General features: G+C 40.6%; 1 protein-coding gene across 10 annotated transcripts in view; it reads left to right on the top strand.

Annotated features, from left to right (window-relative positions):
- The window catches only part of PARD3 (par-3 family cell polarity regulator), a 658,805-nt gene that overhangs the window by 345,164 nt on the left and 296,011 nt on the right, over nt 1-17,630 (top strand). For all 10 annotated transcript variants that reach the window (XM_050939008.1, XM_050939012.1, XM_050939010.1 and 7 more), the window contains one exon: nt 12,314-12,405. In XM_050939008.1, the coding sequence (XP_050794965.1) occupies nt 12,314-12,405 (92 nt within the window). The remainder of the gene's footprint in view (nt 1-12,313; nt 12,406-17,630) is intronic.

Here is a 17,630-nt window from a genome sequence, read left to right on the forward strand (position 1 = left end):
GCGATTCAGTGTGTGAAAAGGTATCACAATTTGGCCCTTAGTGATTAATATATTTTACAATATATTACCATGACAGTTCATATTTACTTACACTTTATAGCTAACATTGCTTTAGAAAGCAGTGAGGGAGCTGCATATTAATCTTTCTGTTATTTCTACCCTTAGCTCACCCCATTGCAGATTTGCTGAGTATATTAGAGCTGTTTGGAGTCTCTTTTATTTTGCAGTGTTCTCTCTTCACTGGTGGGCAAAGACTATTAGAAAGTCTATCAAGTTTCTTTTGACACAAACACTTTAGGCCAGTGTGCATCTGAATCTTACTGCATTTTTTGTTGTAGCTCTTTGGCAAGCTGTCACGTTAAGGTCAGTGTTAAAGCTCCATCTATTACAGAGATGTCAGCAACAGTAGCTAACCTGAGATTGGTTCTGCCACATGAGATCCGTAAGGCAACCCCATTTAGCTGATTATATATCTTTACTATGCAATAGCATTTGGTAAAAGTATAGGCAGATCACATTCAGTGGGTATGTCTACACTGCGGGATTATTCCGATTTTACCGAAATCGATTTTTAGAAACCGAGAAACCGATTGTATAAAGTCAACTGCATGTGGCCACACTAAGCACATTAATTCGGCGGTGTGCGTCCATATACCGAGGCTAGCATCAACTTCCGGAGTGCTGAGCTGTGAGTAGCTATCCCATAGTTCCTGTAGTCTCCCCCGCCCATTGGAATTCTGGGTTGAGATCCCAATGCCTGATGGGGCCAGAAATTTGTCTCGGGTGGTTATGGGTAAATGTTGTCAGTCAATCCTTCCTCCGTGAAAGCAACGGCAGACAGTCATTTCTCGCCCTTTTCCCTGGATTGCCTGGGCAGACGCCATAGCACGGCAACCATGGAGCCCGTTCAGCCTTTCTTCACTGTCATCATATGTCTACTGGATGCTGCTGACAGATGGCGATACTGCAGTGCTACACAGCAGCATCCTCTTGCTTTTGCAAGTTAGCAAAGACAGTGACCAGCCATACTGTACTGTCTGCTGCTTTGCAAGTTGACAAAGACGGTTACCAGTCATACTGTACCATCTCCTGCTGTCATGGGTGCTCTTGGCCGGCCTCGGTGAGGTCGGTCTGGGGCACCTGGACAAAAATGGGAATGACTCCCCAGGTCATTTTCTTCTTTAAGTTTTGTCTAATGGAGAGTCAGTCCTGCCTAGGATATCAGGCAAGCCTACTAAAGAACCAGAGAGCCCCAGACATCCCGCAGAAATGATGAGCTGCATGCCATTCTAGGGGGCATCCCTCGAACAACCCCACCCGTTGCTTCCCTCTTCCCTTAGCCCTCCTGGGCTAGCGTGGCAGTTATCCCACCATTTGTGTGATGAAAAACAACACTGACTTTATTGCCTCTGCAAGCAGAGATCAAAGGGGGGAGGGGAGCGCGGTTGGTTTACAGCAAAGTAGAGTGAACCACCATTCTGCACTTGCTCAGTCTATAGCTGAAAATGGGAATCTGTGATAAGCACTAGGATAGAAGCACAGGCAGGACTGAATCTCCATTTGTGTGTGGGCCTTTGGTTGACACTGGTAAAATACAAAATGTCCCAGGTTATGTATGTTGGGGGACAGTTCTAAATAGCAGCATAATTTTTTTATTTGCAGCAAAATATAGAGGTCTGAGTATCTGATTGTGAGCCCTGGTAGCAAGGGGTAGGCGTGACTGCGCGGTGCTGCTGACTGGGGAGAGCAGCCTGAGGCAGAAGCCTCCAGCTGCCATGATATTGCAAGCAGGACTGAATCTCCATTAGACAAAACTTAAAGAAGAGAATGACCTGGAGTCATTCCCATGTTTGCCCAGGCACCCCCGGCTGACCTCACCGATGCCTGCCAGGTGCACCCACGGGATGACTATGACTGATACCAGTCCTACTGTACTGTCTGCCGTCCGCAAGGCAAGGGAAGGGAAGGGGATGCTGCTGTGTAGCGCTGCAGCACTGCATCTGCCAGCAGCATCCAGTAGACAGACATATGGTGACACTGAAAAAGGCGAGAGAGGTTTTTTTCCCCTTTGCTTTCGGGGAGGGCGGCGACATATACCGTGAACCACCTGCGACAATGTTTTTGACCCTTCAGGCTTTGGGAGCTCAGCCAAGAATTCAAATGGTTTTCGGAGAGTGCAGGAACTGTGGGATAGCTACAGTCGTCAGTTGCCCCTCCCTCCGTGAGCATCCATTTGATTCTTTGGCTTTCTGGTACGCTTATCTCAGCTCCTTAAGTTTCACGCAGCACTGTGTTGAGTCCCTGTTGTGGCCTCTGTCCATAATGGCCTTGGAGATTTTTTCAAATGTTTTGGCATTTCATCTTTTGGAATGGAGTTCTGATAGAACAGATTCATCTCTCCATACGGAGATCAGATTCAGTATCTCCTGTACAGTCCATGCTGGAGGTCTTTTTTGATTCTGGGACTGCATGGTTACCTGTGCTGATCAACTCTCCACGCTGGCCAAACGGGAAATAAAATTAAGTTCATGGGGCTTTTCCTGTCTACCTGGCCATTGCATCTGAGTTCAGACTGCTGTCCTAGCAGTCACAATGGTGCACAGTGGGATAGCTCCCGGACGCCAATACCGTTGAATTGCGGCCACATTCACCCTAATTTGAAATGGCAATGTCGATTTCAGCGCCGGGGAGGAGTACAGAAATCGATTTTAAGGGCCCTTTATATCGAAGTAAAGGGCTTTGTTGTGTGGATAGGTGCAGGGTTAATTCGATTTAAAGCTGCTAAATTCGACATAAACTCCTAGTGTGGGCCAGGCCCGTGTGTCTATGAGCTGAGAAGTCCAGCTGTTTCTTCTTACTTGGGTTGTCTCCAAGTTTTCTGTCATGTATTCCAGGCTGTGTATATGTAGGTTTCTTTTGTGTTATATGTAGTTAAAATGAAGATTTTTTTTTCCCTTGGCTTGTTCTTTTGGAGCAGGTTTTTATGAGTTGATTTTCATTTTACTAAGGCTGTGCTGCATTTTCTGGTTGTTAAGTTTCTGAATGTGATGTGAAGAAGGTCTCACTTCACTATTGTCTTTCTGACATATACAGAGGTATGTGTGAAACACTCACAGCTAAGACAATGGGAAATTACCTGTACATTTGTCCTTTGAAAGGGTCACACTGAATAAGTCCCAAAACACCTAGATACTGCTCTTTCCTTTAAGAACTCTCTCTTGTCCTGAAGTGAGAGGATAAACCTCAGAGCCTACAAAACTCTCCAGAAATTGCATTTTTAATAGTTCACCATAAAAAACATCGTTTCTTGCCACGTTTTTAGTTAATACTTACTTTTTCATTATAAAGCTCTTTTTTTACCTTTCTTAATTTAAAAAACAAGCAAGTAAGCAAGAAAATTAACAACATGTTTTTTCTCAGAGGAGATCTTTTGTCTTAAGTAGTAGAACTGGCAACACAGGCACAAATCAAATTCTCAAATTCAAAAATATCTGGTGTAACCTGCCAAACTTGAATCTTTGGTACAGTAGAACCTCAGAGATACAAACTCACCAGTCAACCATATACCTCATTTGGAACAGGAAGTACGCCATCAGACAGCAGCAGAGAATATAAAAAAACAAAAACAAAAACAAAAAGAAGCAAGTACAGTACTGTGGTTAAATGTAAAAAATAAAGGAAAAGCAGCATTTTTCTGCTGCGTAGTAAAGTTTCAAAGCTATATTAAGTCAATGTGCAGTTGTTAACTTTTGAACAACCATAACCTTTTGTTCAGAGTTATGAACAACCTCCATTCCCCAGGTGTTCATAACTCTGACGTTCTACTGTATTTATTTCTACTCTGAGGTTCTATTGGAACTCAGTGACAACCACAGTACTATTCAGTACTGTATATTCAAACCCTCTTTCTCAGTGACTGCTATGTCGAGGGGTAGCAGATAATGTGCCTGAGCAATACTTAAATGAATAGTCCCATTGAAGTGAGTATGGATAAATGGCGCTACACAATGTAAAGATTACAGAATAGGTCCACAGTGATTACCAGTGAAATGTCATAAATTGTGACCTTCAGGATACTGAGATTCTAGTGTATATGATTAGAGGACAAATATCAGTCTAGATTGTGCCATTCAGTCACAATTTGGTCTTCCTCCTGGAGCCTTCAGGCATGTAGAGACTTTATACCTGCTGCAACAGCCCTTTCTGGGATGCAATTTATTTCCCACTGTGGAAGGTGACAAATGAAAAGTAAACTGAGATTAGTGAAGAATATAAACTAACAAAAATAATGACTATTGACTGATTTTTTTTTGGTGGGGTGGGTTGGTGGCGGGAGTGTGAAGGGTTTTAATTTACGGTCTCTTTGTTTTCTTATTTTCTGCCCATCACCAATGACACTGGTGTGCCTGATATGGATTGCAAAAAAGCACCTTTCTAATTGTGAAAGAGAATTTGTATTACTTGTTTTGTTTCTGTGTTTATTCAAGAACTTCCATTTTTCATGTTATCTTTGTAACTGTTCACATTTAATTGAAAATTGTTCTTCTCTGGAGATTCAGCAGTTAATCAGGAAGTGAGAACATTAGCACAAAAATCTGATGCCAGTATACTTGTGCTAGTTAAGATACCTGATCATAAAGAGAAAGAAGCTACTTCATGTAGCAGGGGTCCAAACAAACATTTATAAAACACTGCTAGGAATTTAATAGCCAATACAGTATCACTCTCCTGTTGTCAGCAAAATAATCATTACATTTAAGCACAACAGCACAAAATAGGGGAAGGAGGATTAGAGTAGTAGGGTTATTTTAATAATGGAAACAAAATGTTTGCTTTGTGTTTACCAGCTGAAATACAACTTGCTTCTGTGCAGTATTTTAAGAATTATTTTTAATGACAGTCTGTTCTCCTCTACATTGAAATCTGCTAGTAGAACACTTCACCTTCTGTTAAGAACCATGACGTGGAATACTCGTGTTTGATATCCTTTATACTGCTTCGTTTGATTATATTACAAGAATGGATGCCATAAAAATAAGTTTGTTTAATTTTTCCAATATGTTGAAATCAGTGTATCGAAAAGGTTATTTTTTTAGATATGCATATGGTGGATGGATCCATCATGCATTAATATTATGGTTATTGGTACTGCATTATAGAGGGGACTGCACCCTCGATCCCAGGACTACAGGGCAGAAGCTGGACTTTGTCTGTAATAACTGCTTCCTGATGCCCTGGGGCCATGCACTGGAACTGTGATCAAGGAGTTTCTCTCTCCTGTGTGCTCAATATTTATTACACGGGGAAAAAAAAGAGAGAACATCAAGTTCAAAGTCACACACTCAAAAGTTAGGAAATGCCCGAGTTAAGTTTTCCTGTGCATCCTTAATTCAGCATCCTTGAGCATATGCATGATGGTAATCTTTAATTACATCATCACTAGGTTTGTCGATTAATCTCAGTTAACTCATGCGATTAACTCAAAAAAATTAATTGTGATTAAAAAATAATCATAATTAATCACATTTTTAATCACACTGTTAAACAATAGAATACCAATTGAAATTTATTAAATATCATTGGCCGTTTTTCTACGTTCAAATGTATTGATTTCAATTACAACACAGAATACAAAGTTTATTTTTATTACAAATATTTGCACTGTAAAATGATAAAAGAAATAGTATTTTTCAGTTCACCTCATACAAGTACTGTAGTGCAATCACTTTATCTTGAAAGTGCAACTTACAAATGTAGATTTATTTTGTTACATAACGGTGCTCATAAAGAAAACTATGTAAAACTTTAGAGCCTACAAGTCCACTCAGTCCTACTTCTTGTGCAGCCAGTCTCTCAGATGAGTTTGTTTACATTTATTGGAGATCATGCTGCCTGCTTCTTATTTACAATGTCAGCAGATGTTTGCCTGGCAGTGTAAGGAATTTACATGACAGATATGCCAAACATTTGTATGCCCTTTCATGCTTCAGCCACCATTCGAGAGGACATGCGTCTATGCTGATTATGTTCGTTAAAAATTAATACATTAATTAAATTTATGACTGAATGCCTTGGGGAAGAATTGTGTGACTCCTGCTCTGTTTTTCAGCATTCTGCCATATGTTTCATGTTTTAGCAGTCTCAGATGAACCAGCACATGTTCATTTTAATAATGCTTTCACTGCAAATTTGGCAAAACCCAAAGAAGGTACCAATGTGTGATTTCTAAATATAGCTACAGCACTCGACCCAAAGTTTAAGAACCTGAAGTGCCTTCCAAAATCTGAGAGAAATGAGGCGTGGAACATGCTTTCAGAAGTCTTAAGAGTAACACTCCGATGTGGAAACCACAGAACCTGAACCACCAAAAAAGGAAATCAACTTTCTGCTGATGGAATCTGACTAATGATGACGAAAATGAAAATGCATCAGTCTGCACTGCTTTGGACTGTTATTGAGCAGAACCTGTCAGCATGGATGCATATCCTCTGGAATGATGGTTGAAGCATGATAGGACATATGAATCTTTACCACACCTGGCACATAAATATCTTGCGATGCCAGCTACAACAGTGCCATGCAAACACCTGTTGTCACTTTCAAGTGACATTGTAAACAAGAAGCAGGCAGCATTATCTCCTGCAAATATAAACAAACTTGTTTGTCTGAATGATTGGCTGTACAAGAAGTAGGACTCAATGGACTTGTAGGCTCTAAAGTTTTACATTGTTTTGTTTCTGAATGTTTTTGTACATAATTCTACATTTGTAAGTTCAACTTTCATGATAAAGAGATTGCACTACAGTACTCGTATGAGGTGAATTGAAAAATACTATTTCTTTTGTTTTTTACAGTGTAAATATTTGTAATAAAAATAAAGTGAGCACTATACACTTTGTATTCTGTTGTAATTGAAATCAATATATTAAAAAATGTAGAAAACACCCAAAAAAATAAATAAATCATATTCTATTAGTGTTTAACAGCACAATCATGATTAATTTTTTTAATCGCTTGACAGCCCTAGTCATCACTTACTATTTTTTCATAGGACCTCTGCATGGGTGGTGCTCCTTTAATGAATAGCTATTCAGTATTTTTTCTCCTTGTTCAGTCGGTGGCCTCATGCCTTATTTACTGCACACTATTCAAATTCTGCTCTGAAGACAGAATTATTCATTTTCTCATGGGCTTTTCTGTGATGCTTCTCCCTATAGTGTCTGAGTGCTTCACAAACTTTAATTTGTTTTCATAACATAGGGTAGCCAGGGTGCCCAGTGTTGGTCCGTAAATTCTGGTAGAAAGGGGACCTGACAGTGTCTGGTCAGCACAGGTGCCAGAGGTGGGGAGGCACTGGATCATCACCTGTGCCTGCTCCTACTCAGCCGCCTACCTGTGTCAGGCAGCTGCAGCTCCCTCCCAACCTGGACGGGGGTGGGGAGAAGGGGAGAGCAGCGAGCGATGGGGACAGGGCTTGAGGGGCAGAGGTGGGGCCTTGGGGGAAAAGGCGAGGTGGAGGATGTTCTGACACTCCTGCTGGAGTTTTTAAATATTACAAAGTTTGCAACACCCCACCCTAATAAAAGGAGGGAGGTGATAGTGTCTCCATTTCACACACTGGTAACTGAGGCACAGAAATATTAAGATAAAAAGTACCCACCAGTTTGGGTGCTCAGAGATGCCTAGGACCTGATTTCTCAGAGTGAGCATTATACCACACTTCATATGTTTGAAGTGCAGCTCCCATTGACTTCAGGTGCAGCTGTGGGGGCTCAGCATTTCTGCATATTTGACCCCAGGTTTAAGTGACTTGAGTAACATTAGATGGCAGGAGCAGGGATAGAATACACTTCTTCAGGGCAGCGTTCTACTACCTTAACCACTAGACCATCCTTTTTCATCCTGGATTCCCCTGCCTTGTTCATTACTCTCTCATCAACTTCTGCAACAACTGAAGCAGGGGTCCTGTAGATCACTGCCTCCTTTAGTACGCAACCCTGATTCATCCCCATGACAGGTCTGTCCTGTGCATTGAATGAGGCAAGTGTCCCACGGAAACAATAGAATGTGATCATGTAATTAAAGACTGTTTCATTAAGTATAAGCATACAGGGTCTGAATTAAAGTTGCACAGGCAGTCTTAATTCTTGTATTTCCTGACTTTTGAGTGCTTGACTTTGTAACTTCATTGTTCTTTTAATGTAGTTTTTGTGTGTGTAACAATTACTTAAGCTATGTGAATAGAATTATTGAAATATTTTACCACGCAGTTTCAGTGACTGGATCTCTTCTTGTATTCATCCGTTAAGAAGCACCAGAATTTAAAATGCCCAGTTTGGTCAACTTAGCTGATTTTCAGTGTTTGAGTATTTAGTTTTATTATATAATTTAGTACAATAATGATAGAAAAATAATTACTTTTCTGAAAAAGTGCTTTGTTTCCATATTTAGGGGCTTGATTCATGAGTGCAGATATAAAAAACACATGCTTTGAAAGAATCTGCTATTGCCTACATATGCACAAGCTTGTTAATTGATTTCACGCAATTGAGAGTAATTGCACATCATGTATCTAAAAGCAGTACAGGCTGTCCAGTTAATTCTGGGTCACAAATTTTATTTTTTTTTAACTGGGTTACAAAAAGTGTTTACTCTCACTGCACAAAGTTTTTACCATATTGTTTCTTAATTACACTGGAATGCTTATTCTTTTGATGTAGAATATAGGTGTTATATGTATAATATTTTACCAGTGGTACTAAATAGAAGGTTTGCCTTGCACTTTGTACAAATATGTTTCTGGGTTTCTGTAACTTTCTTGACCCACTAAATGTAATGTGCCTTCTCCTTAGTTTACCTCAGTAATAGCACATACAGGTGGATTTTGCCTTTCAGAAAGAAAACTACTTTCCAAATAAAGAAATAATTGCTTGATGCAGAGATTTTCATAGCTATTTACTTTGCTTAATACATCAGAATTTCAAGTTACATGCTTCTGCAGGTGTCCAATTTACTCTACATTTCGTTCTATGTAAATCAAAATCTGTGTTATATTGGAAGGAAAAGAGTTCCTGATTACTGCAGTATTAATTTTTTTAAATTTTTTTTTTAAGGACGCATCTGTTGATTATGGCATTGTGGTTGTAGTGCTGTAACTAGCACTGAGAATACACTTTCTAAGCACCTATATCAGATGATAACTTTTTGATTTAAAAAAAACCCCACCAAAAATTCTATTCTCCATGAGTTATCCAGGTTCTGTTTCTTGATTATTTTTTTGTGTGAAAAACTCTTTTGTTTCAAATGTACAAACTTCTCGTGTACATAGTGTTCACTAAGGAATGTCCCCTTTCCATGTATGAAGTAGAAATGAGAGAATGAAGGTGTGTTTCAAAGACCTATATTATGCATGTTGAGCATATGATCTTTCATTGATGATAATGATGAAGGTTACAGAGAACCATAAATATTCATGGCTGTTCATAAACCAGATGAAGGTAGAGTGTTTGCCTAGAAAACTTCCAATGTAAGATTCCCAGTTCTAGAAACACTGAAGCATGTGTATAGCTTTATCCTTGTGAAAAAGTACCAGTGACGGTAACAGTACTCCTCATGTGAGTAAAGTTGTGTGGGATTCAGTTTGGTGGATTGAGATCTAAATGAATAAAAAACAATACGTGATCTGACAAACCACAAGGAGGGGCTGAGAGAGAAGGACAAGGTAGATAATAACACTAAGATCACATGTGGTTACCTCTATTTTGGTCAGTGATGCTTGCATCTTAAATGTTCCCTTAGTTACTGGGTTTATTTAGACTAAGGATTGATAATTATATCACATAAAAATTTACTACCGTGCACAGCTCCAGATATACATAAGCATCACCAAGAGCTACACAAAGTGAAATAAAAGGAGCTGACTTGGAGTGTGTGACTCCACATACCTGTGCAGAGTGCATGTCTGTGCATGCCTGAAATTCAAAGAGATGATTCCTACAGTAACTGACTCTGCTGCACTGCAGACATACATTAGACATTAATTTTAACACCATATGGTATGACACTATATATGCAAATCTGGGGAGGAGATGCTGTTTTTGTGAGGAACAAATCTGAATGTCCTGTTTTTTGCATGTTTAAAGCAACTCTGCATTCAACAATGTATAGATTTTTTGTACACCACCTGTAATTGTAAATAATGTCTACGATACTTAAGTATTAGTTTCAGTTTTACAAAATTGACCATACTTTGATACATAGCTGCAGCTTTCATTAAGACCAATAAATCTGAAAACAGGTAAAATTTGTTACTGCATATTTGTGACTTACATTGTAGTTATCCTTTACAATTGATTTGTAAACAACTTTGTATAGAAAATATCTGCTTTGGAGTTTTTATTTACATTCATAAAGCAGTTCTAGGCAGGTTCAAGATGCTGGTTAACCTTTGAAATGCGTTACTTGCCTGGTGCTTAAGAGAGAGAGATGACTAAGAAGTGCATATTAGAGCCTCTCAAAACATGGGATCATCAATCTTCAAGTAGCTTGGCTTCAAGCAGTGCCCTGCTAACCAAGATGCACAGAGCATACCTACTACTCAGAGAAGCTCAGTGCATCCAGCCTCTGATTTTTGCAGACTCTCAGAGGAAATGTCAATTGGACATTACCGAATGCCTCTGCCTTGCTTTAATATCTCTTCAATAATTTAATATATTGTCTGACTCTGTGTGCTGAACTCATAACCCATCACTTATCATTTTGCTGATTGATGCCTCTGCCAGTGGAATCTAAATCTGTGCTTTGAATTGTACTGATTACAATATAATGCTTCTTTTTGGTCATATGGATAATTAAAAGCATAAATTTCTATTGAATCACATAGTTATAAAAATGCTTGTGATTCTCTCTTCCTAATGGAAGTCCTTTAATTACATTGGTCTAAATTTGGAAGTACTCTATTCCCAATTCTGACATTAAAAGATATAGGCGCAGTGAATAATATATGTGTTTTTAATTTGCACTTCCGGAAAGTAAAATCAATCAATTAACATTAGAGCTTTTTTTTCATTCTTTGAAGCCATAAATACCTCTCAATTCTGTTAATGAAGTTCTGTGGTAAACAATATATAAAAGTCTCCGTATTTTGTTCAGGAATAATGCATTGTTATGTTAGCTACACTGGCATTAGTAATTCCATCATTTCAGTAACAGAAATGCACTTGCAAAAATAATCTAGCTATAATTTAATGACTAAGAGCCAGATCCTGCAGACTCTTACTCAGGAAAAGAATCCCTACTGATTTCAATGAGATTAAGTCAGGGGCGGCTCTAGACATTTCGCTGCCCCAAGCACGGCGTCATGCCGCGGGGGGCGCTCTGCCGCTCTCCGGTCCCGCGGCTCCAGTGGACCTCCCGCAGGCGTGCCTGCGGAGGGTCTGCTGGTCCCGCGGCAAGCCACCCCAAGCATGTGCTTGGTATGCTGGGGCCTGGAGCTGCCCCTGGATTAAGTATGTATAGAAGGGTTTGCAAGACTGGGATGCAACTGATTTAAACCTTATTTCATTTAGTGAAGTCACATGAGGCATAAATTGGTCCAACATTTGGCCATAAATATTTTAAAGGGATTCTGTCAAATTAAAACATCATATTTCTGTGATGATATTTTAGCTATGATTATTACATGGTACAGTTTAGATTGCCACAAATCTGAAAGAGATGTTATATATAGGTGTATTTCCCCAGTTCTTTTCGATTTGATCACTTAGTACATTTGACAGCATTTTTAGGATAATCACTTTTCACTGTTTCCGCTGTATAATTAGTTCGTTTCCCCTAATGTTTATGGGAGCTTTTCAGAAAGAAACCTTGGAGAGAATAACTGGGAAAGAAATTCACAAGCAGATGTAGGATTTTAACTTATTCTTTTTAAATTAGCTAGCATTCAAGTTCAATGCATCTCTTTATTTAAGTCCTTTAGTAAGCTATGTAATGACCGGGCTAAATTCATTGATCAACAAATTGAAGAGCAATACCTCTTTATTTAATGCATTTATGTTGGGTAACATTTTAAAACCTTATTTACCTTAATATAGATTTTCTTCCATGTCATCTCATACTTACTGTTAAACTCTAGGAGTGCATTGTGATAACAGTTCTCTAGATAAATGTTACAGAAGAGCCACAGTGACGAAGTCACTGTGTGTGTAATGTTAAACAAGACTTTCAATCTTTGAAGCATATATTTCCATCTTGGATATAATAACTGTAATTTAAAAGTTGGAATATTAAAGGAGAACATCTTCTTTACTTCCAGGATGAAGATGGGACAGAGGAGGACAACAGCAGAGTTGAACCAGTTGGACATGCAGACAGTGGTTTGGAGAGCACCACCAATTTTTCCTTAGAGTAAGTTAATGCTACAATTGGATCATTTTTTAACAGTAAGATTTAGAGTAGTAAAAAGCTCTTACTATCACAAGATAGATAATGTCAATAAATAAAACAAAACGTGCAACATGCATTTTATTTGATTGCAACTCTACATAAAACAGATGCACCTCTACCTCAATATAATGCGACTCAATATATCACGAATTCAGATATAACGTGGTAATGCAGTGGTCGGGGGTGGGGGGAGGGAGGCAGAGCAGGGGTGCGCACTCCGGTGGATCAAAGCAAGTTCGATATAATATGGTTTCACCTATAACGCGGTAAGATTTTTGGCTCCCGAGGACAGCGTTATATTAAGGTAGAGGTGTACTTCCTTTTGCCCTTTGCACTGTGGGCATCTTTTAGCCCCAGTGTTAAAGGGTCCTGACTAGTGATACAGCAGCAGAGTGATGGAGCATTTTCAGAACTATTGCTATAGTATGGTTGGGTGGGTATATTTTTCTGTCTCCACGGAAGATGCTTAACCATAGGACATTTTAGGGTTTGGTGTTAATGATGGGGGAAGCAATGGGCCCATCTGGCTCTCCCAAAATATTGGCAGGTGAGAGTTTGGGTATTAAAGCCCTTCCACCTTCCACAAATGCAGTAAACAAGTCCACAGGAAAGGAGGAGTTTTGCAGGGGAGGACTACCCAGACAAAACAGAACTCCACACCGGTGATGAGCCTAACCTGAAACTCCCCTTCACACTAGAAAAGATTCAGTGACTGACGGTTTTATGATGAAACCTGAAATTAAGAGAGTTTTGCCCTTTGAGTTTCATTACAAAGACCTGACCCAGACTTGGCTGTGATATTGGCTGAGAAACGGTCCATTATACTCCGAGTATTTTAAAATTCATTCTTTTGTTTGTAGAGCTGCTGATTTTTATAGGGATTAAAAAGTGAGTTAAATATTATAATAAATGCATTAATGTGCATTAAACAATAGCGTGTTTCATAGCCTATTTGCAAAATACTTTATGAAGTATTTTGAATTCAAAATACTATTTGCTAATTACAGTATATAAAAATTTTGTATCAAATTTAATGCTTCTTGTTTCTATTTTTAAACTGATTTTTGTACCACCATCTTATTCTTTATTCTTTTTTCTTTTTCTTTCTTTCCTTTTTTTAAACAACACCTCTCCTGTATACTTAGAGACCAGCTCAGCAAAACACATCAATTAAAAATGTAGTGGGAGCTTTCTTAGTGCTTGTGCACATGTTGCAGCAGTACATACTGCGGGGATGTGATTTCTAAAGTGCACCAACATGTTGCGCACTAACTGGCCCATGTAGATCCTGTTGGTGTTTGCTAAAAGTTCTCCAGTGGACTTCAGTGTAGGATTGTTTCAAATTATTAGAACATGCTAGGAAACTTTTAGTGCTCACCAGCAGAATCTGCACAGGTCAACTGGTGCACAACACGTTGGCGCACTTTACAAATCAACCCCCATATAGTGTGCATTGCCACACTGTGTAGACAAGCCCTTACTACCATTTGAGTGCTTTGCACTTCCATGTAGGAATCTCAGGGTTAGGAGCAAAATGAAACGTGTGATATGGAGTAGGTACCATGAAAGCCACTGTGGGTGTGTCTACAGTACAAAGAAAAACCCGTGGCACCGAGTCTCAGAGCCCGAGTCAATTGGCTCAGGCTTGTGGGGCTTGGGCTGCAGGGCAAAAAATAGCAGAGTAGATGTTCCTGCTCAAGCTGGAGCCTGGGCTCTGAAACCTGGTGATGGGGGAGGGTCTTGGAGCTTGGGAATGTCTACCCTGCTGTTTATAGCCCTGAAGCCTGTGACCCGCAAACCTGAGTCAATTGACCCAGGCTCTGAGACTCAGTGCCTCGGGTTTTAATTTGCAGTAAAGATGTACCATTAGAATGCACTGATTAGGCAAGGGCAAATTTTCCTTTACTTTTCCATGTTCATTTTATGGGGCTCAGGATCTGGGAGTTTTGGCTGAGTTTGCAGAAGAACGGCAGTTGTGGGAGCAGACACAGGCGGCAAGTTCCATACCCATGCGGTGCTCCAGCACCAGCAATATTCAGAACCAGGAGCCCAGCTCCAGCAATATGTGGAGCCAGGTGCCCCCCCAACTTGCGCCCCCCCCCCGCGCCTCCCCCGAGTGTTCTGGAGCCCCGACTTGCTGCCCCCGGGCCCTGCCCCTGCTTGTCTTTCCCGGCTGGGAGCAGAGAATCACTGATTGTCTCTTCCCTGAGCAGCTCCATGTTTCCTCCCAGCAACTGCTGCCGCAGGGTCCTAGTGCCCCCCATTCCACAGGACAGACTGACTGAGCCTGCTCTGCCCCCTCAAACCCTTCCCTTTTTCAGCAGGACCCTCAAGCAGCACAGGGGGGCCCCCATCTGCCCGCAGTCACCACTCCTGCCCCATGCAAGGAGGCAGCCCCATCCCTCACCCCCAGTGAGGCTACAGTGACAGTGTGCTGCTGAGGGGCAGGAAAGAGGGGCTCCTCCCCCAGAGCTTGCTGCTGCCGGCAGGGAAAGGGCTGGAGGGAGTCCTCTCTGGCCCCTGTTCCAGAGCAGCCTGCTTGCACCCCAAACTCATCCCCAGCTCTGCCCCACCCCAGAGCCCCCCCACTGCACCCTCAACCCTAGTCCTGAGCCCCTCCAGCCCCCCAAACACCTTATGCCCAGTCCCAGCCAGAGTCCGCATCTCCCTGCACTCTAACCCTCTGCCTTAGCCCCAAGCCCCTCCAGCACCCCAAACACCTTATCCTCAGTCCCAGCCAGAGCCCTCATCCCCCACACTCCTACTCTTGCCCTGAGCCCCTCTCGCACCCCAAACCCCTCATTGCCAGCCCCAGAGCCCTCACCTCCTACACCTCTACTCTCGCCCTGAGCCCCTCCCACACTCCAAACCCCTCATTTTCAGCCACACCCCACAGCCTTCACCCCTGCACCCCATCCCTCTGCACCCCTCCCATCACTAAACTCCCTCCCAGAGCCTGCATCCTGCACCCCAATCCCCTGCCCCAGCCTAGGGTCTGCACCCCAGACATTCCCCCTCACCCAAACTCCCACCTAGAGCCTTGGGCAGATGGGGGGGCGGAGTTTGGGGGTGGGGCACAGTTTGGGCAGGGTCGGGTTATGGGCACCACCAAAATTTCTACAAACATGACACCCATGGGAGCAGAAGCTATGAGTAAACCTGAATAGATCATGGAAAAACGGATGCCTTCTATGGTTTAAGCAGTTGAACAAGTCAAAACAGAATCTGGGCTTGGTTATGGAAACTGTCTTGTCTTCTGTGTCCAGTTTTAATGGATTCTGTAGTATTGCACGTCCCTTACAAAAGTTCTAGTTACGTTACATGGATTGCCATTCTTATGTTCCTCCCTACCCTCAGAATTGAGAACAAAGCAAAACATTCCTTAGAACAGAAAGATATACAACATCCTTTTTGGGTAGTAAAAGGCAACACTTGCAACACTTTCTGGATTTAGCTGAATTTAGTTGATTCTTAGAAGACCTTATGCATAGCTCATGTGCAGTGGGAATCAAACAATGTTATGATGCATGAAGATTGGAACAGCAAATAATACTCAATATTACAGTGCTTTTAAGTAAATCAGTGGTTTACCATCATCTGGAGAATTGAGCAGTTCTTGGTCATCCTATCTCAAAGAAGTCATAGTGGTAATAGAAGAGCAGTGGAAATGAACATAGCCATGGAGACATTTCCATAGAGTAAATTGGAAAGATGGAAACAATGTGGTTTAGAGAAAGGGACATGAGATAAAGCTATACAAAACAAATATGATAGAAAGGTGGGTACATCTACCCTTTTTCATTATATAAGAAGAAAGGTAGATTCAATTAAAGTCAAAGGCAGCAAATTCAAATCAGATAAAGGAAATTTTTTTTTATGCAATACATAATGAGCCTATGCAATTCTTTGTCACATGATATCATAGAAACATTAATTTAGTAGGAATTAAAAAAAATTGGCTGTTTACATAGAATATGAGGACACTTACATATCATTTATGAAGGATTTTAAATAAATGTGGAAGAGACATAAAGCAATTGCTAGCTGACAGATGTAGGAAGAGAAAAATCCCTTAAGGGCGGATTACTCCGTCATGTCCATTTTGGGGTTTCTTGAACCTTCCTCTGAATGATAAAATGGTGTCATTTGGTATGTCAGTGATGGGCCTGATCCAATGCCCATTGAAATCAATGGAAAGTCCCCTTGTGACATCCATAGGTCATTGCATCTGGCCATATGTATCTGTAGGTCAAATCTTGTTTGTCCTTACTCAAGAGGCAAGCTAACTGCCAAATGTACTGTATATAGTACCAGAGAATATGAAAAATGTATGGTGCTAGAGACTAAGAAAAACCACAAGTTCAGATTTGGGTTCAGAGCTTTTGTTCTTAAAGTTCTGGAGTGTTTAGATGTGAAGTCTTGATGGATTATTAGTCCATCTGTGGCTTGTAATGTTTTATGGCTTTTGGCTTCCAAACCAAACATCTCCAAAATGCGTGGCTATTCTGAACTAAGGACATTTGCTTCAAGCTTACTTCTGATACCTTCAGAAATCTTTTCTTGAGCTTTTTGTACCTTTGACTTATTTGATTTTCTCTTTCCAAAGAGAAAAGTAAAATCCAGAACTAGTTCTGCATGATTGCATGGCATATTAAACATTTGCTTTGAAAAGCCAGAAATATAGATCTATAAATATGCATAGCAAACAGAAATAATTGTAGTAAACTCACTACAGTATAACCTCCAAGTTACGAACACCTCGGGAATGTAGGTTGTTTGTAACTGAACAAAATGTTTTGGTTGTTCTTTCAAAAGTTACCACTGAACATTGACTTAATGCAGCTTTGAAACTTTACTATGCAGAAGAAAAATGCTGCTTTTAACTATATTAATTTAAATGAAACAAGCACAGAAACAGTTTCCTTATCTTGTTGCATCTCTTTTTTTATCGTTTCCTTTATTTTGTTAGTACTTTACATTTAACACAGTAATGTGATGTATTTGCTTTTTTGTTTGCTGCTGATTGTGTACTTGCAGTTTCAAATGAGGTGTGGCTGACTGGTCACTTCATAACTCTGAGGTTTTACTGTAGGCAAATTATGGGAACACAAAACACCAAATTATGTTAGTGTGTTCCAAAACTGAAGGAGGTTTACCATTTAAAACTTACAGTCCTCGTTAAATAG

The sequence above is a fragment of the Gopherus flavomarginatus genome, chromosome 2 (assembly GCF_025201925.1).
Source record: "Gopherus flavomarginatus isolate rGopFla2 chromosome 2, rGopFla2.mat.asm, whole genome shotgun sequence".
Taxonomy (NCBI): domain Eukaryota; kingdom Metazoa; phylum Chordata; order Testudines; family Testudinidae; genus Gopherus; species Gopherus flavomarginatus.